The sequence below is a fragment of the Delphinus delphis genome, chromosome 3 (assembly GCF_949987515.2).
Source record: "Delphinus delphis chromosome 3, mDelDel1.2, whole genome shotgun sequence".
Lineage (NCBI taxonomy): Eukaryota > Metazoa > Chordata > Mammalia > Artiodactyla > Delphinidae > Delphinus > Delphinus delphis.
Window position 1 is genome coordinate 46098011 of NC_082685.1, and position 20986 is coordinate 46118996.

A 20986-nucleotide genomic window follows, 5' to 3' on the forward strand; every position below is an offset into this window, starting at 1 on the left:
TGCTTGACCATTCTGGGCTCAGATCTCCGGGGAGAAATGGCAGCGTCAGTCAGGGGATCAGCCAATCCATGCAGCATCCATTTCCATCGGGATGACTCACGCAAAGCATAAAGCTCTTGCAGCATCCTACTTCCCCATAGCGCCAGTTCAGTATTAGAAAGCTCACACACATCTTTTGCTCTTCCTGACAATCCTGGCAGAAATGACTGTTCTTATTTCCCAGAAAGGGTAACTGAGGCAGTGAGAAGCTGTGATCTGTCCAAGGCCGTAGAGCTGGGACACGGCAGATCACCTCTATCCTCTGGGCCCCACTGGCTTCCTGGTAACCTCTCCTCATTTATAAATGCCTCACAGTCTCAGCGCTTAGTCCTCCTTTTCATTCAAAACCTTTTCACTGGGTTTTGATCGTACGCCAGGCACTGTGCCAGGGGCTTGGAGTAAAATGAAGAACTGGACAGTTGCTGCCCTCAGAGCTTACAATGTAGGGACATCACAGTACAGGTAAACAGACAACTACAACACAATGGGAGAAGAATTAGGACAGGATCCTCACGGGACTCCAGGGCAGCAGAGAGGAGGGCCACTGACCTAGACTTGAAGTTGCTGCGGCTGAGACATCAGAGAAGTTTCTCAAACAGAGTGACGCCCAGGCTGAGTCCTCCTCACTGAGAAGGAATAAGGTAGGGGTGGGGCTAGAGCCTGAGTGGCCCTGACTGTACCTGAAGGTTTCCTGTTTATCATAAGAACTAAAGGAAGCCTTTGAGCTTTCTCAATGGGGAAGTACATGACTGCACTAAGGGTTAGATGGCTCACACGGGTAACAAGAGGAGAACAGATGTGGAGAGAGAGTCAGACCCAGGCAGGGAAACCAGCCAAAAGGCTTACTGGGCAGCCAAGGAGGGATGGTGCTAGGCTAGGGGCTGGTGGCAAGTGAGAGCTAAAATGAAATGGGCTGGGGCTTCCCTGGTGGCACAGTGGTTAAGAATCCGCCTGCCAGTGCAGGGGACACAGGTTCGAGCCCTGGTCTGCGAAGATTCCACATCCCGTGGAGCAACTAAGCCCGTGCGCCACAACTACTGAGCCTGTGCTCTGGAGCCCGCGAGCCACAACTACTGAGCCCGTGTGCCACAACTACGGAAGCCCATGCGCGTAGAGCCCGTGCTCCGCAGCAAGAGGAGCCACTGCAGTGAGAAGCCCGCGCACCGCAATGAAGAGTAGCCCCCGCTCGCCACACCTAGAGAAAGCCTGCCTGCAGCAACGAAGACCCAACGCAGCCAAAAATAAATAAATAAAATAATTTTTTTTTAAAAAGTGAAGTGGGCTGATTTAAGAGATAGGGAGGAGGAAAAAATCACATTCTGACCCTCATTAATTTTTTTAAAAACCCGGTGCTCCCAGGCTTCCATCCTCCCCAACATACCAACAGTTGGGCAGGTTGAGGGTTATGCTCCCTTGGATGTTAGCTCCAAATTGCAGGTACCCCAGACACCCCAGGCTGATGTAGAGGACAGTGATGATAGCCATTCCCACATAGAGGATGAGCGAGAACTTCCGGGGATCCTTCATTTTGTTTTCAAGGGGCAGAACCTAGGAGAGTAGTGAGAGAAGAGAAAGCATAGAATAAAGCAACATTAATGGCCAATGACAACAACAAAGTAATATTCTCAGAAAAAAGTAACTTCTCTATCCCCAACTTCCCCCAAAGCACATCTGTCCTTGACTAGACAGACAAATGCAAGCTGTTCCTCATTAGTTACGCTTGCCGAGCTGGAGGAGCTCTGGAGCCTGCTGTCTAAGCAGGAAGTCCCGGGAGGTAAGGGCGGGCAGGCCCGGAAGCCAGGACTCCTGGCACAGGCTGGCTCTTTGCCTCCGGCTACAAGATCCCTGTGGGCTGGGAGTGCTGTTTGCTCCTCAAATGCAGGTGGCATGGCACCCAGCAGGCCCTCTCGCATCATGCCCACCCAGCGCAACAAGGAAGAGACACGGGTGGTGGCCCAAGCCAGCTGTCCCTCACCTGAAATCACAGCTCTACTAACCTGTCCCAAGAATGCAAAATGCAGGTCAGGGAAAACTGCCGCTCCAGTTCCCAGAAACTGTTTCCTTACCTCAAAAGGGGTGGGCACTAGCAGTGACAAATGAAATCTCCAAGTTAGAGAAACCGAGAGGACCCTGGAGATCGAGGCTCATGGAGATGTATAACAAAACCCCGTTTCCAGACTCCTGTTTCAAACCACTGATCCTCACGGTCTTCTCCCTCATAGCAGAGGACTTTCTTTTTTTTTTTTTTTTTTAAATTTATTTATTTTATTTTTGCTTGCGTTGGGTCCTTGCTGCTGCATGCGGGCTCTCCCCAGCCATGGCATGCGGGCCTCTCATTGTAGTGGCCTCCCCTGTTGTGGAGCACGGGCTCCAGGTGCATAGGCTGCAGAAGCTGTGGCATGCAGGTTCAGTAGCTGTGGCTCGCGGGCTCTAGAGTGCAGGCTCAGTAGCTGTGGTGCCCGGGCCTAGTTGCTCCACAGCATGTGGAATCCTCCCGAACCAGGGCTCAAACCCGTGTCCCCTGAATTGGTAGGCGGACTCCCAACCGCTGCACCACCAGGGAAGCCCAGGACTTTCTTTAACATTAGCCAAAGCCAAGGAAAGGCCCCTTTTTAACACTTAAAATTTTTATTATGAAAATTTTCTTTTAAAACATTTAAGTACACTTGACTTACAATGTTGTGTTTAATTTCTGCTGCACAGCAAAGTAACTCAGTCATACATATATATATTCTTTTTCATATTCTTCTCCATTATGATTTATCACAGGTTATTGAATACAGTTCCCTGTGCTATACAGTAGGACCTTGTTGTTTATCCATCCTATATGTAATAGTTTGCATTTGCTAATCCCAAGCTCTCAATCCTTCCCTACCCCCGACCCCCTGGCAACCACAAGTCTGTTGTCTCTATTTGTGAGTCTGTTCTTGTTTTGTAGATATGTTTGTTTGGGTTGTATTTTAGATTCTACATATAAGTGATATCAGATGATACTTGTCTTTCTCTTTCTTACTTTATTTAGTATGATAATCTCTAGTTGCATCCACATTGCTGCAAATGGCATTATTTCATTCTTTTCAATGGCTGAGTAACATTCCATTGTGTGTGTGTGTGTGTGTGTGTGTGTGTGTGTGTGTGTGTGTATGCCACATCTTCTTTATTCATTCATCTGTCAGTGGACATTTAGGTTGCTTCCATGTCTTGGCTATTGTGAACAGTGCTGCTATGAACACAGGGGTGTTCAAATTATAGTTTTGTCTGGGTAGATGCCCAGGAGTGGAATTGCTGGACTTGCTGGATCACATGGCAACTCTATTTTTAGGTTTTTGTTTCAATAAATTTATTTTTATTTATTATTTATTTAGGCTGTGCTGGGTCTTCGTTGCGGCATGTGGGCTTCTCTAGGTGCGGCGCACCGGCTCTAGAGTGCGCAAGCTCAGTAGTTGCGGCGTGTGGGCTTAGTTGCAATATGTGGGATGTTAGTTCCCTGACCAGGGATCGAACCCGCACTGGGAGCAAGGAGTCGTAACTGCTGGACTACCAGGGAAGTCCCTATTTTTAGTTTTTTGAGAAACCTCCATACTGTTAGGAAAGGCCCTTAATGAAGGCTGGTTCGTATAGGGACAGGGAAAATAGCAAGTGTGACTGTGACAACCTTCATGATCTGCTGTCAACTGCCCCTGGCTGGCCTGACTCCCAAAACGTGAGTCACGGCAACATCAAACTGCCCCTGCCCCCCCACCCCCCACCCCCGCCCATCCCAACTGTCTTTGATCTTGTCGTTATGCTCATTTTCCTTGAGGGAAATGAGGCAGAGCAGGTCTGAGCCAGACACACCCTTGGAGCCAGCTGCCGGCCTGGGGCTCTGGGGCGTATCACTGCTCTGTATCTCCAACTGGCCCTCAGCAACCCCGCCCCCCACCCCCCGCTGCCCGGCTCAAGGGGCTCAAGCTTCAGTTGATCCACATCCAATGAGAAACAGTTTCTAAGCTTTCCTTCGGTTTCTTTCTATGGAGAGTCTCAGGAGCCAGAGGGCAGGGTGCCCATCTCCTCCAGCCCAGCCAGCCCAGGTCAATGGTGCAGAAAGAGAGAGAGCACGGGAAATCCCAGTGAGTCCACTGCTCTTACCCGTCATGCCCAACAGCCCTCAGATCCAAACTAACAGTCAAAACAGCAGTGTCTCTATTGTAAAAAGAGAAAACATGGACAAATCTTGAAGTAACAGATAATGACGATTACAGAATCACTCTGTATCCAAGCCTCAGCTAATGAAATGAAGCAAAGAACAATTTCTGCCCTGTGCTGTTAGGGGAAACTGACAAATGCAGTACAACGTTCCTAAAGAAACCCGGGCATCTTTCCGCACTCACTCAGCCTCTTCTTTCCAGTCCCGAGTGCTCGGGACCTCTTTCTCCTGCTATAATACAGGCCCCTTCAGGCCTCTGCCCCAGCAGCAGGGAAACCATATATGTCTGTGAATCAAGATGAGACATTCTGGGGCTTCCCTGGTGGTGCAGGGGTTAAGAATCCGCCTGCCAATGCAGGGGACATGGGTTCGAGCCCTGGTCTGGGAAGATCCCAAATGCCACGGAACAGCTGAGCCCGCGCTCTAGAGCCCGCGAGCCACAACTACTGAAGCCCACGCGCCTAGAGCCCATGTTCCACAACAAGAGAAGTCACTGCAGTGAGAAGCCAGCGCACTGCAATGAAGAGTAGCCCCCACTTGCCGCAAATAGAGAAAGCCCGCGCGCAGCAACGAAGACCCAATGCAAATATAAAATAAATAAATAAATTTATTTAAAAAAAAAAAAGATGAGACATTCTTCTTGGGCAATGAGAAGCCCCAAGAGCAAGCACAGGGAAAGGTTCAAAACCTCAGGACAACCACGTACACACAACCACTCGAAAAGCCTCCCCCATGTTGTTAGAGCCTCACGTTCCATGGACACCACCTGGGCAATTCCTCAAATTGTGACAAAAAATGTCCAGCTTCTAGGTTTTCTTAAAAGTGTATAAGGTGACAGGACAATCAGATGGGGACAAAAAGATATTCCATGAAAGAAGTGTCTTCCCATTTCCTAAGCCCTAGGCCAGCAGAGCTAATAACTTTCTTCAGAGAATACTGGACCTTTATTATGAAAAACACAAATAAAAACCAACATAGGTACACCTGAGTGACAGATCCCTCCCTTTAGGAGAAGAATTTGGTGGAATCACAGCACCAACACGGGGAAGCTGAGCTAGGATTAAAGGCTACTCATTTATACAAGGAAAATACAGCTCAACAGTGTTCCAGGGCAGAGAATTCGTTCATATGTTTATTGATTTAACAATAAAATCAATAGTATTATTAATGAAAATAAAAAGTACTTCTGCTCACCGTATGTCAGAGACCGTACAAAGCACTTTACACATATCTCATTTAATCCTAACAACTACTAAACATTAAGCCCACTTTTCAGAAGCAAACAATGAAGGCTCTGAGCAGGCGCGTCCTTGCACAAGGTCACACAGCTGCTCTCTGGCAGAGCCAGGACTCACCCCAAGTCAGTCTGAATCTAGATCCTGTGTTCAGAATTGCCCTGCACTGCTGCTTACTGCACGCACAGGAGATGAGTGTGCAACAGAGAGGGCTTGAAGGGAAACATTCTCAAATTACATACAACTTACTTCCAAAACCTGGAGCTGGGAAACTTCAGTGGAGTCTTTGAAACGCTGTTCATTAACTGGCCAATAAGACTCAGAAGATCATTTCTAATAGCATTTCCTCAGCATTCCTTAAAGCAGACCTCAAGGACACTGAGGGCACCAGAGAATCACAGTGCAACTCTTACCATCCCGATGCCTTCAAATGCAAAAATGGCCGTGCCAAAGAACAGAGGGTAGGTCTGCCAGGATGCCACCAAGGGGAGGAATTTGGGGTCTGGGATATCCTGAAAGAGAGAAAATAAAACAGATCAAAGGCTATACAGAGATTCATGATTTCAACCCCAGCATCAGAGAGGTCAAAACTTTCCTAAGTTTGGGACAGGTGACTTGGGGACATTTATATTCTTTCTTTCTTTTTTTTTTCCATCGCTGAGAAAACCCTACTTGCTTTGGGGAAAGACTACACCAAAGTACCATTAAAAACTCAAATGTTGAGACTTCCCTGGTGGCGCAGTGGTTAAGAATCCGCCTGCCAACGCAGCGGACGTGGGTTCAATCCCTGGTCTGGGAAGATCTCACATGCCACGAGCAACTAAGCCCATGCCCCACAACTACTGAACCTGCGCTCTAAAGCCCGCAAGCCGCAACTACTGAAGCCCATGCACCTAGAGCCCCTGCTCTGCAGCAAGAGAAGCCACTGCAATGAGAAGCCCGTGCAGCACAAGGAAGAGTAGCCCTCGCTCGCCGCAACTAGAGAAAGCCCACACAGCAACAAAGACCCAATGCAGCCAAAACTAAAAAACTAAAGTTATTATAAAAAAAACCCTCAAATGTTAGAGACTGCATAAAAAGAATCATGTTCTTTCACTAGGTAATCCCATCCCCAGAAATATAATCTAAGTAGAAAAAAAATGATGAAAATATGAAAAAAGTTGAGCAAGGCTTTTTAACAGTAAGTGATAACAACCTAAATGCTCCCAAACATCTGAACAGGTAGTTTACTGCACATCCAATACACCACAGAATATTATGCACTATTTAAAAAGTAAAGAGTGGGATAACTAAGTAGTACATGAAAACTGCTTATAAAATAATAATGAGAAAAATATTTTTTAAATTTATATATTCACCATGATACAACTACGTAAACACTCCACACAGATAAAGCTGGAGGGAAAGGTGGTAGATTTTTAGATGAGCACTTTCTCTACTTCCCTTTCTCTCTTTTTTCAAAAATTCTGTAAATCAACACTTGGAAAATATTTTTGATAGGCACACGACAGGAGTATCAGCACATATGGGGAAAAAAATAGCAAAAACAGCATTTTAAAAAGAAGGCAAATAAAAACGAAGGCACTTGATAACTGCAGGTACAATGTAAGTATGTACCCACCTGGCTGACTAATGGGCAAGAGTCCCCAGTGATGGACAGTATCAAAGGAGCAGGACTCAGAGGAGGCAGAAGCTGCCATCCTTTCAGAATTTGGCCTTTAGATTTAAAAATGACTTTAAAACTGCCTTTTACAATCTTTTAAAACTGATTTCCCTAAAGAGGTCTCTAGAGAGAGATGGGGAATGTTCTAACAGTGTGATGGAATAATATCAGAGAGCAAAAAAGAGATCTACTATTCCTCTCTGTAATAGGCTTCTCTTTGAAAGATTTCAAAGCAATTATATTATAGTCTTCCTAAGATAAAAAGGATTTTTTAAATGCTTTTTTTTTTTTTTTTTTCTGAGCCCCTGCTAAGAAATCAGTTAGATCTCTCATAAGAAGCACTTCAGGGACTTCCCTGGTGATGCAGTGGTTAAGAATCCACCTGCCAGGGAACACAGGTTCAATCCCTGGTCCAGGAAGATCCCACATGCCGCGGAGCAACTAAGCCCGTGTGCCACACCTACTGAGCCTGTGCTCTAGAGCCTGCGCTCCACAACTACTGAAGCCTGCCTGCCCTAGAGCCCATGTGCCACAACTACTGAAGCCTGCATGCTCTAGGGCCTGCATGCCGCAACAACTTAGCCTGCATGCTGCAACTACTGAAGCCCGTGCGCCTACAGCCTGTGCTCCACAACAGGAGAAGCCACCGCAATGAGAAGCCCGCACACCACAAAGAAGAGTAGCCCCTGCTTGCCACAACTAGAGAAAGCCTGCACGCAGCAATGAAGACACAACGCAGCCAAAAATAAAAAAGAAGCACTTCAGTTCCTAGAATGAAGACAAGACTCGTAAATATTTTTGTTCTTTGATGAAATATGAGGGTGAGATCACCCCGTAATTATCCCTCAGTCACAGTGTAACTAAAGTTCCTGAAAACAGAAAGTTACTGGATCTGTTGGTTAATGGATGACTACTGCCCAGAGTGATATATCAGATCGGGCTGAGATATCAGAGAGGGAATTTCAAAATACATGTCTGGGGATACCGGTGTGAATGAGACCAGCAGAAGGAATTTATAATTCTACATACATAATGACTGCTACTGCCTTACACCCCAACGAATTAAACTTGGGGAAAAACTTTCATTTACAAAGAAATGTACAAATTAAAATCGGCTCACTTGCAACATATTACCTCCTCATTTGTACCACATTATCATATAATTGTAACAGCTTTTTGAAAAAATGCTGTTAAATGTACATAAGGATTGTCAGATGTACTCCAATTTTGGAAACGTTATTAACTGTGAAAAAATACATCTCAGAATCAAGGATATCCCTGGCAGCGCAGTGGTTAGGACTCTGAGCTCTCACTGCCATGGCCCGGGTTCAGTCCCTGGTCAGGGGACCTAAGACCCACAAGCTGTGCGATGCGGCCAAAAAAAAAAAAAAAGAATTCAGGATATGCAGTGATAACACATTTATTGGATTTATTGGGAGCCCTTCTGGGCAAGGCACTCTGCTCAGAACTGTGCCATTTGTCATGCACATGATGAAGACAGCTGCTCGGGGGGAAGGCATCAGGCGACTTCCTACAATGGCATGAGCCTGAGGCGCAAGATCATCGGTCATGTACAGGCTCGGGTTTAGGTGAAAATTCAGGAACTTTGGACAGCAGGAGGAAATATCAAGGTAAAGGGGGTCAAATGCCAAGATGGGACAGAACTAACAGCAACAACAAAAGCAACCCAGAGGGACATCTTTAGCTGTGTACCACATCAAAATGAAGCTCCTGGACACACAGCCAGACCCGGGCAGATAGCACCATCAGATCACAGCCTACCTCCTGGCTGAGCCCAGAGACAGGCTCAGAATCGCTCTCGGGAAGTCAGCAGGGCTGCCTCATCCAAAAGCGCAGGTTGTACGAGGCACAGGCAATGCCCTGGATGGACTTTCAGGGGGGACTGAGATGCTATGGAACCCATATTCCCATCCTAGCCCTCTGATCACAGCAACGACCACAGTCCAACAACCTGCAGTGGTTTGAAATTAAATGTGGTGTCTACGTGAGCTGGTATCACCCGTTTTTGTCTTTAACGTTCACCACAGTGTGTCCTAGGCACTGACTGAGATATTACAAAGTTAAATCATACATTTATTTACCCTTGCTTGTTTTAACTTAATTGGCCAGATAGGGAAAGAAACTCTCTGGAAATTGTCATTCATGTGTTCACAGGTCCTCCTTCCAGTCCCATAAAAAAATGGGACATGGACAGCTGTCTATTTTATGCGTTAGAAAATAGTTCTGCTTAGATCCTTGGCTAGTTTGATTTGGTATTCTTGCACCTTGACTGCTAGTAAGAATATTGCAAGGCTTTTTATAAGGGATATCACTTACATTACTAGAACCATAAAAGGTACTAAAATAAAGCTATAAACGAAATTATGAATAAAATATATATAATGAAGACATATACTTACATGATTATTATATGTAAACTATATATTTTAAATCTTTTTGTATTGTTTTTGCAATATGTTTTTTGTTTGTTTGTTTGTCTTTAGCTATTTATGATGTTTGAAATGGTAAAAAGTACCCAGAATAAAAATTTGTATTCAAAAAAAGAAAAAAGAAAATAGTTCTGCAGGAGAAGAGTCAACATCTGCCATCCACCTGACTTACTGGGAGAAGGAAATACCAGTAAATGCTCACTGACTACACTGTTAGTCTAAACTCAGTATGCCATTTCCTCAGTACAGGAAGTCCTTGTATTTTATGACCCACTGTTTTCCTAGAAACCTCATCAGGGGGTAACCGGGTCACTGTTAAGCAGACTGTGAAAATGAGGTAATGTTCACCTGTCAGACTGAGCCAGATTTAAAAGATCGACACAGTGTGGCTAGAAGGGGTTGCTTACAAACTGTGGAAGGGAGTCAATGTGAAATTGGTAAATAGTGTTTGGAAAAAGCAACTTGGCAATATAAAAAATTCTACAGTGCACACTGTCTAGCAATTGCGTCTCTAAGCACCTCTAGATGCTTATCTTGGAGAAGTATTTATACATGTCCACAAGAAGGAAGGCATACGAATATTCACTGTCATAATACTAAATGACACTACAGATGATACATGACTTGACAGGCTACGAAACTACAGCACGTCTATTCTCTGAGATACTATTTAGCAATTAAAAAGAATGAGATGAAATCAGGTATATCAGCATGGAAGGCTTTCTGAGATATTGTCAAAGAAAAAAAGCAAGGCAGAGGAACACTACGTGTAATAATTTTTTAAATTATGTTAAAAAAACGCACAAAACCAATTTTTGCTTTATATATTTCTCTACATAGGAATACAGTGTGTAAGTGCATTCGCAGGACCGAGAAACACACACAGTGGGTCCCAGAGTGGAGGAGACTCAGGGTGGAGATGGAGTGTTCAAAAGGTACTTGTGTTGTCCGTATTTTCGTAAGTATGTATTGATGAGTTATTTGGGGAATTAAATTTACATATCTTTTTTTAAAGTTATTCTTTTATTCACATGCTTTCATTTTCTTCCTTTTCTCAAGTCTTGGCAAATGTCTATAATCAACCAGTGTTTAAGGGCACATTTTCCTCAGCCTGATCTTCTACCCATCTATATACAGATGTCCTCTCCTGCACCTCCCCACAGACCTGCCCACGTGGGCTACGTGAGGTGGAATAATCACCGGATTTACAGTTCTGACAAATAAACATAAAACTGGAGTGGTAAGGAATTATTTACTATTGGAATAAATATAAAACTGGAGTGGTAAAATAATAATATAATATTCCTTATTACAATATATTATATAATAAGATGATTCTTATATTATTTAATATAAGAATATAAACGTTATAGGTTAATATAAGAATCATCTTAATATTTTTCTCTATTTTCCAATCTTATACAATGATCATGTCTTAATTATCTAACTGGGAAAAAGTCTAAACCAGTGATCTCAGTGGGGTTGATTGCCCCCCCACCCCCCGCCGGGGACATTTGGCAACGTCTGGAGACACTTTTGGTTGTCGTAATTTGGGGAGTGGTTGCTACTGGCACCTAGTGGGTAGAGACCAGGATGCTGCTACACATCCCGCGATGCACAGAACAGCCCCACAACAAAGGGTTATCCAGCCCAAACGTCAACAGTGCCCACGCTGAGAAGCCCTAACCTAAGTACACTGCTCATAAGTATCAAACCCCTATTTATGTTCCACTTACTCACTTTCTTTGTTTCTCTGATTATTTAATAGGTGGAGCGGGGAGCCTGGGGTCATACCTGAACAATGAACTGGTAGATCATAACCAGGCTGACCACCATGGTGATGTTGGCCAACAGGGAGAAGATGGACAGGACTCGGAGGTTTCTGACGAACACCAGAAGCACCAGGAAGGGCAGGAAGGCGAGCATGTAGAGTCTCGAGTCCATGGTGGGCGTCAGGATCACCGTCTCGTTGTTGTGGCAGTTGGTGGTGGTCCCATTGGCTGCTTCTATCACCTAGAACGAGGGGAAGAAAAGCTGCAGGGAAACCCTCTCAAATGACAAAGGCCAGTGGCCCTCCCACCAGAAGGGATTCTTGGCTAAAGGCTCAGCGTGTGAAGAAGGCCACATAGAAAGTTAGTGGTCGGTGAACTGTCTTTGGAGATCTTCGTAATTGTTAGCCACCTGAATGTCTGAACTGGATTTGATCACATCTTACCTAAAGACAGGAGGACAGCAAGACATCTTGAGGTTTCTCGACGCCCTGGGTCTCTCTAAAGTATTTTTTTTCTTTTAATTTTCATTTATTTATTTATTTTTTGCCACGCCATGCAGCATGCAGGATCTTAGTTCCCTGAGCAGGGATCGAACCTGTGCACCCTGCAGTGGAACTGCTGAGTCTTAACTACTGGACCACGGGGGAAGTCCCACGCCCTGGGTCTTTAGATAAAATCAAACGACACTGACACTGTTCTACGTAAAGTGTTAAGATCTCAATTCTTGTGTTGAACAAAACTGGCTCGGAAGAGATCCTAAACAGGAAGTCCACTCATCTCTTGCCAGTCTCTCTTTTTACCAGGGCCTACCTGTTTGAAGTTGTCAGCCAGAAAGACAAAATAGACACAGCAGAATCCCAGCTGCGTGACGATTAGGAAAAAGTCCACAGTGTGCCTGCAGGTGGGGAAGGAAGGAAGACAAAGATCGTAATGATAGCAAGCAAGACTGCCAGAGAGACAGCGCTTATTCCCAAGTCATCACAGACCCTTCCCATCAGGTGACAAGGATGAGTGTGCCCAGGAAAGAGGAGAAAATGTGCCACGTGCCACTGGTCTAGAGCCTTAGAGGAAGGTGAAGGAGGTGCTATCTGTGTGGTTCCCGAGGTCCCCTTCCTGGCTTCGTGTCAGGAATGCTGCACGCGGTCAGGCAGACTCGAGACAGTCCTGAGACTGCACTGGCCGGGGCGGAGCACATACACCAGGACCACTACCCAGCCCCTTGGCTACCCGCTTCCCATAGCCCGCCTATCCCCTCTCACACTGTTTGTCCTAAAGCTACAGGGAACCCTCAGCATAAAAGCCCAAGAAGTGGACCCCTTCACAGATCTCTTTCTATAACTTGGATGTAAGAACCAACTGACTCTCACATAAGGACACAGAAATTGATGTACCAAAACAGGCTGCTGGTTGAAGCACTGTTACAACAACAGCTGGTAACAACCTAAGGGGTCATCAAAAGGAAAATGATTAAATTATAGGCCATTATGAGATGAAACAGAATACAACAGATAAAAAGAATATGTTAAATCTACGTGTGCTGATAAAGAAATGTCTAAGACCTTTAAGGGAAAAAAACAAAACAAGTTTCCAGTCAGTATGAATAGTATGGTAATTAGTGTAAAAAATGTTAAGAATGTGTGTATGTTTGTATATATTCAGAAAATTCCAAAAGAAAACCTATGCAACTGTGACCGGGATATACTTTTACTCTTCACTTTATGTTCTCCTATCTTGTTCCAAAAAAAAAAAATTTTTTTTAACCACAAGCACACATTAATTTTATTAAAGGAAGGCAGGGAGGGAAGGAGTAAGGAAGGAGGGGGAAGGTATGGGGCTAGAGGGAAAGAGAGGAGGAGGAGGAGAGGAAAAAAGAGATGAAGAAAGGAAGAGGAGAGAAGAAGAGAGGTCAAGAAAGAATCAACTAACAACCAACCAACCAACAGTGGTCACTTGGCAATCTGGCTTCTCCCAGGCACAGAAAACGACTTTGCTGAAAGAATTACATAATCCTGCATCACAGGAAGAAGCTGACTATGTGTGAAGGTAAAAGTCTCCCTATGACCACAACAAGGAGTTTTTCTGGAGAACATAACTTTAAGGTGATTCAACTTTTTTTAAAAAAAAAGGATTCAGCCCTCGATGTTATCAATTTTCTACATCTACATGTACCGGTTCCTCAAATAGGAAACAAACAGTAGAATATTTCTCTCCAGGCATCTGAAAAGTTACCATAAGGAGAAACTTCCAAACACCTCCCAACCCAGCTCCTGAAACGTCTCTTTCCCTAACAAACCCATTTGTTCTGGCTCACCTCACCTCCTCCTTGAAGCCTTCCTTCTCCTGCCCAGTACCCTGCCCTGAAAGCTCCTATCACGTGCGCTTCTCATCTGCCACAGCACGGCGGACAAGAGTGTCTTTAGGGCTCCTCCCTCTCAGGGCTCCTGTGGTGTATTTCTAGCTCATGACTCTCTCTACTGGTATATCCTTTTCCTGATCTCTTGTTCTCAAGATTCCCATGCATCTTTCTCCGTCTATTGGAGTGCCAGGACTACATAATATCCCTCAGGGAAACCCCCCTCCCTATACCTAAAATTGTTTTGTACCACTTATAACAGTGTGCTTAAATACATCTGTTAACCAAACAAGGGGATGAAATATAATCACTGGTCACAGGCTGTCAAAGCTGGGAGAGCCCTTCAATATCTTTCAGGGCAGGACCCAAGTTTTACCAATGAGGAAACTGAGGCCCACGGAAGGAGAGGTCACACAGCCCAGGGTCACACAAATGACCACCGGCAGAGCTAAGCTAGAACTCAAGTCCACAGACCCAAGCAATGCTCTTCTCACGAGCTGCACTGTCTCCCACACCTCACCTCCCTATCCGAAGGCCTCCACACCCGGCGGCCACAGCCGCAAAGAAAAAGGAAACCCATTACCTTCCCCAGTGGGCGTTGTTCCGGAGCCAGGAGATGGGGGTGGCTTCCAGGCCATACATCACCGTATCCCCATAGTCCACAAAGGGCTTGTTCAGTCTGGGAGGAGGGGAGGGAGAGGAAGGGCAGAGTGCAGGGGTCAGACAACGACAACAACAGAACAAACACAGCTCACGGGAGACCTGGGCCGGTTCCCCATCAGCCACCCTAGGCATACCGCTGAGTCCTGGGTCTGATGCTTTCAAGGAGCAGAAGTCTTATGTCAATGGGACGATTACTTCCCTTATGATTAACAACCATCTGGTAAACCTTTTCAGTGGGGTAAATATTACAAAGCACGTAAAACCAGAATGTGGTCTCTGTCCACTGGATATAAGTAAGTGCGACAGATGACAGCAAGCTAAAGAAGAACACAAAAATCGCCAGGGAAAGGCAGTGCTGCGATGACTAGCAGCCACCTTCAGCCGGCACAGAGTCCAGAGTGATCTGTGTTAAGTGCTCACTTTCAGTGTTGGCAACGGAACCCCAAAGGACCATCTGTCACTCGAGAAGTGGCTCGGAGGGCTCTCACCTGCGGCAGAAGTGGTGAGCGCACTTCACCAGGATACCCATGCAGTGCACAGCCACAAGGCCTATCACCAGCAGGCTGAGGGGACCCATCTGCAGACAGGCGTTGTGGGTAAGAGGGGGAGAGACAAGCAGACAGAATTAGAACTGGATTTGCAAATGATCAGAACTTTACTAGGGAACCTTCCAGTGACAGAACTTCCGGCAGAGCTTTCGAGAGACAAACGTGCTCACAGAGGTGAGCTGAGTAGGACGGGCATCATCTGAACCTCAGCAGGCCTTCTAGAGAATTAATCTCCCGGAGGAGAATGACCCAAGATAAGGCTATTCTGAGATTGTTGCCAATCGGCAGAATAGAAGGCTCCTGGGACTGCGTGGGAAGAAGAGACAGGCTAAGGGGTGGTGGAAGGGGGAGAGTTCTCTCCAGAGCAATGCCACAACACCGTGCTTAGCGGAGGACAATCCCCGTCTCTAAGCTTCTCCAACTTTAAAAGAAACCAGAATGGCTTTGGATAGGCAGCCTATAGGAGGAGAATCATGAAAGGAAAAAAATAAGATTCTCAGAGTTGGCCATCTAAGGGTAGGGCATGGAAGGACTGTGTAGAAAATGGACAGACTTCTGCTACTAACTCATTAGTTAATATTATTGATAGAAACTTCCAGAAACTTTTCCAGTACCTCCTCCTCGCCTCAAAGTAAGCTCCATGAGGAAAGGAATCATTGTCTGTTTTTATTCACTGATAATATTCTAAGAGTCTAGAACCGTGCCTGGCACACAGAAGATCCTCAATAAATATCTTTAGATGATATGTATATGTATAACTGATTCACCTTGTTATAAAGCAGAAACTAACACACCATTGTAAAGCAATTATACTCCAATAAAGATGTAAAAAATATATATATATCTTTAGATGAATGAACACCTGAACTTTGCTTTTTCTCAACTGAATTTGAAAAAGAAAAGCTTCCCATTTTAAAATGTTTTCCATGAAGTAAATGAAAATAAAACCACTGTCTCCTAAAATGTGTCACAATACTTCCTTGCACCGACACAGATCCTTACCAAGATGCCTGCATTTTTCACGGCCAGAGGCAGCCCCAGGAGTCCTGTGCCAATGTTGCCTTTTAATAGGTGGATCAGGGTCTGGAACCATCTGAAGTGGGAAGAAGGCAGACAAGGGCATGTTAACAATAATGAGAGCTAGCATTTACTGAGCACTTAGCACTGTGCTAAGTGCCTTCATGAGTCATCTCATTCAATTTCCAGAACAACCCTATGAGATAGGTATTAACTTCACCTTATGCATGAGGGAGCAAGTTGCTCAAGGCCACGTACCTTGAGTGTGAGCCTAGATTCAAACCCAGGCTGTCTAGCCCCTGAGCCCACTCTCTCAGTCACTGGGCTATAAACTCTGTTCCCTGAAGCATCTGAAAAGTCCACCTCTCTTGGAGATTAGATCAGAGGGACAGTGGGGGTCTGCAGTCCCTGGTGTACTTTTTATTAAAAAAAAAAAAGTCAAATGCCTAAGATTGGAGAAGCCCTCTTCACACAGTCACCTAGTTTATCCTTCTGCCTTGAGGACACAGTTTTCCCTCATCTGTTGTACAGACTGTCCACCTGAAGCTGCAACTGTAAAGTCTCTCAAGTGTCCTCATTATTTTTTCACTCAACAAATACCATCTATAATGTGTAAAACATTGTGTTAATGCAATGGTGGAAATCAGCATGAACCAGATACGGACCTCAGTCTCTAAAAACTAATAAAAGTCTCCAAGGAGATAAAGCAGACACGTTAACAACCACCCAAGGTAGAAAGATCCCTGTCCTTGGAAGAGTCCAGGAACAGTGCCCAGGGAGGGGCAGGGAGGTGAGGGTTTGTAGCGTGCAGAGACCTGAGCTGAGCCCAGCTGGGCCCTACGTAGGGCTCTGTGTGTGTGCCAACAGGGAAGAAGAGCCTGGGAACACTCGCGCAGACACAGGCGTGAGCACCAACACAGAGGAGTGTGTCAGCTCTGTGGCCGCTCAGGTTGGGTGAGGGGGGCATTCCATACAGAATGGGAGCTCCTCAAAGGACTTACGTCAGTGGCCTCATCTTTAGCATTTTCCATCCTCTGTTACTCCAGCAGGATACGGAAAAGATCAAACATGGTACCACAGACTTAATCAGGATTTGGCCCCTGGCAATGTCTGGAAATTCTTCTGTGCAAATAACCTAAATACGTCATAAATGATGCTTCCACATATTTCTTCAAATCTGCAATTCAGTAGAAACTGAAAGCAAGTCATGTGTTAACTTGTAAAGACCGTAATAAATAAGACCCATCTACACTCTCTGGAAAGGAATTTTACTTTCGGTAACCTTTCTCCCTCTATCTCCAGGAAGAAAATCTCTTGACCTTCCTACCGTCTCCCAAGCTTCTCAGGCAAGATGAAGAAAACTGCTTCAAGTCTGAATGAGAAGAGGCAAGCGCTCTCCTGGATTAAACTAAAGGAAAGTAAGGGTCCAGGGGTGACTCATTCATTATCAGTGGCCAGTGACCAGGAGATTAAGTGCAGGATGATGGACTAAGCAAATTTCTATCTTGGCCAATGTTTAATCCACTTAAGGGCAAAGATAAGCACTGTATCCAAACCATCTGCCTACCAGAGGCCTCCCCAAAATGCCTCTGAGCTGGGTTTCATGGGAGATCAGGTCCCTCCAGCCCTGGCTCTGCCATTAACTCCATATGGCAATTCCCTTCCCTTCTCCGGTCCTGTTCTCTCATCTGTAGAGTGAGGGGACTGGACCAGAACACCACACTTCAGCTCTGAAACAGCAGGATTCCAGGCAATTGACCAAAATCATGCTTTTTAATCAATGGCCATGAGCTGGGATTACCCAAACCCATATGACCTATCACAAAATCAACTCCATGGACTGCAGAGTCTTAACTGCAGGGGGTGGGAGGGAGAAATAAGCCTCACACATCTCTGTCATCTCTTTACGCTCCAAATCTGTTCTTGTATACTTGTTTGGTCTTAGGTCCCCTTTATACACTTATGAATTATTGAGGATCCCAAACAGTTTTTGCTTATATGGATTATGTCTGCTGACATATATTATATTATAAATTAAACCAAGAAATTTTAAAACATTAATTTAAAATAACAATAAACCTATTACATGTTAATATAAATAACCAATTTTTAACAAAAAGTAATCTATTTTCCAAAAAGTATAATGTGAGAAGAAGGACACTATTTTCCTTCTTTGCAAATCGCTTTAATGTCTTGTTTCACATCTGGACTATCTACTTCTGCATTCAAGCTGTTGTGATATGTTGTTTTGGTGGAAGTACCTGAAGAAAATCTGTCCTCACACAGACATGTAGTCAGTATGTATCTTAATAGCCTCTTCCGACAATTGTGATAATTTTTCTTTGATACTACACCAAAACTCGACACATGGAGTGTCTTAGAAGCTAGTTGTAATGTGGAATCTGACCTTTTCATCCTCTCTTACACGAAAACCCACTGGTAATCTTGCTCCTTGGATGGATCTTTTACCCACGCACAATTTTCTAACATCGCCCTTTGGTCATCTGGGAAGATACTGATTCCCTGAGCTATGTGGATCTTCCAACTGCTGGCACATTTCATTACACGATATCAAAAAAAGTCACATTCATTAATATCATTCCTAATCTCATCAGAAAAGTCTTTGAGTAGAGGGAAGCTGTCAAGGTCACAGTGCTGGATACGAGTTTTTTTTTTTTTTCTGATTTTGCTCGAAAGCTCAAATTTCATTGTGGGCAACAAATACTACTGATTGTTTTTCTTGAGGCAATGGTCTCATTACTGTCATTTTCAAGAAAATGTCTGCCCAGTACTCAGGTCTGAATGACCTATACTTTGTTAGCTGTTCAGTAGAAGTATTTTTTTTTTTCAGTAGAAGTATTGCATGTGTACTTTCCATTTTGGCACACAGAATATTAAAAGACCTGTACCGAAGGGTCAAGATTTAACAAAATTAGTAATTTGACTGCTTCATCAAGGACGTGCTTAAGTGAAACCGGCTTATCCTTTGTATACGTATATGTGTGACGGTGAAAAATACGATGACAAGCATAATTTGGTGCCACCGCCTTGATTTACACTAAGGCGCCAGCAATTTTACCCATCATTTCTTCTGAACTGTGACTGCAAATGTCAACACAGTGGAAAAACAAATCGCAGCTTAGTATTATTATGAAAACAGTTTTGACTTCGTGGGCTTCTTAAAATGGTCTTGGGAGCCCTAAAGGGTCTGAAGACCATACTTTGCAAGTGGCTGCTCCAGGTCACCTACAGAAGACCAGTTTCAGTCAACTGGTTTCTCAGCCTGCCAGCCTGGAGAAAAAGTACCAAAGCCTGATCAAGAGCAGGATAATGTAGCTCAATAGGGCAACAAGAAAACTTTGCCCAAAAGAGTAAAAAATGAGGCTGTCATCAAAGCAGTCGAAAGCTTGATAACATTCAAGTGTTAAGAAATACCCTCACCAAACACATCATCATGGAAGCATCTGGGGTTCCTATCTGCACCCCTGATTAGGGATTTTTACTGAGCCCTAAACCCTTAGAAGAGCCTGGTGTGTACACGCTTTTTGTACATGGAACGAAGTACATACACTTTGCTTCTTGTACTTCGTTCCATGTACTTTTTCCATATTCCCTGGCGGTCCAGTGGTTAGGACGCCACGCTTTCACTGCCAGAGCCCGGAGTCAATCCCTAGCTGGGGAACTAAGATCCCGCAAGCCTCGCGGCCAAAAAAAATAATGACAAAAAAAAGAAAAGAAAAAATAAATATGAAAATCTAGACCCCATATGGCAAGCACTGCATAGACAAGCTGATGCCTAAGAACAAGAAGCAAAAACTGGAAAGGAAACTAGAGAGAGAGAAGCTTGGAAGAAGTATTTCACAGTAACAAGAGTGACTTCTGAAGGGACGCTATCAAATGTCATTGGCTGCATCTGACACTCCTTCCACCTGGGGGAAGCCAATTAGGTAGGTAAGGTTAGGGAAAAAAGAGGAAAGACAGTCCTCACTGCTGCCAGTTGTGGTCTAAGCAATATTTTCCGTCAGCTAACACTGCAAGCAAATGGGGGAATCTAAAATAGCATGCCACAGGAGAAAGAAGTTATGGAGACTGAATCTTTATGAGCAGAAAACCAGCTAGAGGTGGAGAGGGGCTTATAACGTGGGCCAACCATCTCCTCTAGTTCTGAGTTCACTAGGGAAAATGCCCTGCACAAGGAGAGATTGCAGCTGGGTGGAGCTTCACCAGTAATGAACTCCAAGAGAAGCCTCCATGGTCTCCCTGGGCAGTCACAGTGGGACAGTGGGAGTCAAGAACGTAATGGATCCCTCAGTTAAGTCACACCCAACCCACAAGGGAACACAGAGCAGGTGATGGCAAAGCTTGAGGAATAAAGAGAAGGGCTGCAAAAGATGGAATGCTGGGGTCCAGAGAAAATGTCGGGGCTCTGCTGACTTTCAGAACTGAGCCAGACAACTCAGTGGAGTAGAAAACCCTCCTCTGAATCTTTTCATTTGAACAGTGAGTCGGTATAGCTTCACGGGGTAGGGGGTGTCCTCAATTTTATCTTATATTTGGAAAAACTGAGGCCCATAGAGGGCCAAACTCACCCAGATGAGACTTGGAATTCAGTTTCCAGGGGTAAGACTTAAGCCCTCCCAAGGGCATGCAAAGCAGATCACCTTTAACATGCCCTTGAATGTTTTAAGGGCAGGAGAAGTTATTCCTCCCTCTTCCTACTTCTTCCGCCAAATGTCCCAGTTGATTGGTGATGGGGACGGAAGTCTGGGGGAGACTTTGCAAAGGAGGCTTCCAATTGGACTTGGAGGCATGTAAGGTTCTAGCACAGACGACTCATGGCTCTAAATTAAGAGAATGTTCTCTCTAGAAGTTTTTCTGATGTTCAGGCTCTTACTCGGCACCAGCCTTCTGGGACCACACAGGTGAAATGAACAAAGAATAAGAAACAGACTAGAGAGTGGCAGACAAGAAGCGCAAATCTCAGCACCATTACTCACTCAATCTCTTTACCTCTTACTTTCACCTGTAAAGTAGGGAACTGATAAAAATAGGGGAGCAAA

General features: G+C 44.8%; 1 protein-coding gene across 1 annotated transcript in view; it reads right to left on the minus strand.

The window, feature by feature from the left end:
* The window catches only part of LOC132423127 (proton-coupled amino acid transporter 1), a 52414-nt gene that overhangs the window by 19829 nt on the left and 11599 nt on the right, over positions 1 to 20986 (minus strand). The window contains exons 3-9 of the mRNA XM_060008492.1: positions 15912 to 16002; positions 14850 to 14938; positions 14282 to 14377; positions 12156 to 12240; positions 11368 to 11586; positions 5874 to 5972; positions 1421 to 1587 (exon numbers count right to left, since the gene is read on the minus strand). Coding sequence (XP_059864475.1) covers positions 1421 to 1587; positions 5874 to 5972; positions 11368 to 11586; positions 12156 to 12240; positions 14282 to 14377; positions 14850 to 14938; positions 15912 to 16002 — 846 coding nt within the window. The remainder of the gene's footprint in view (positions 1 to 1420; positions 1588 to 5873; positions 5973 to 11367; positions 11587 to 12155; positions 12241 to 14281; positions 14378 to 14849; positions 14939 to 15911; positions 16003 to 20986) is intronic.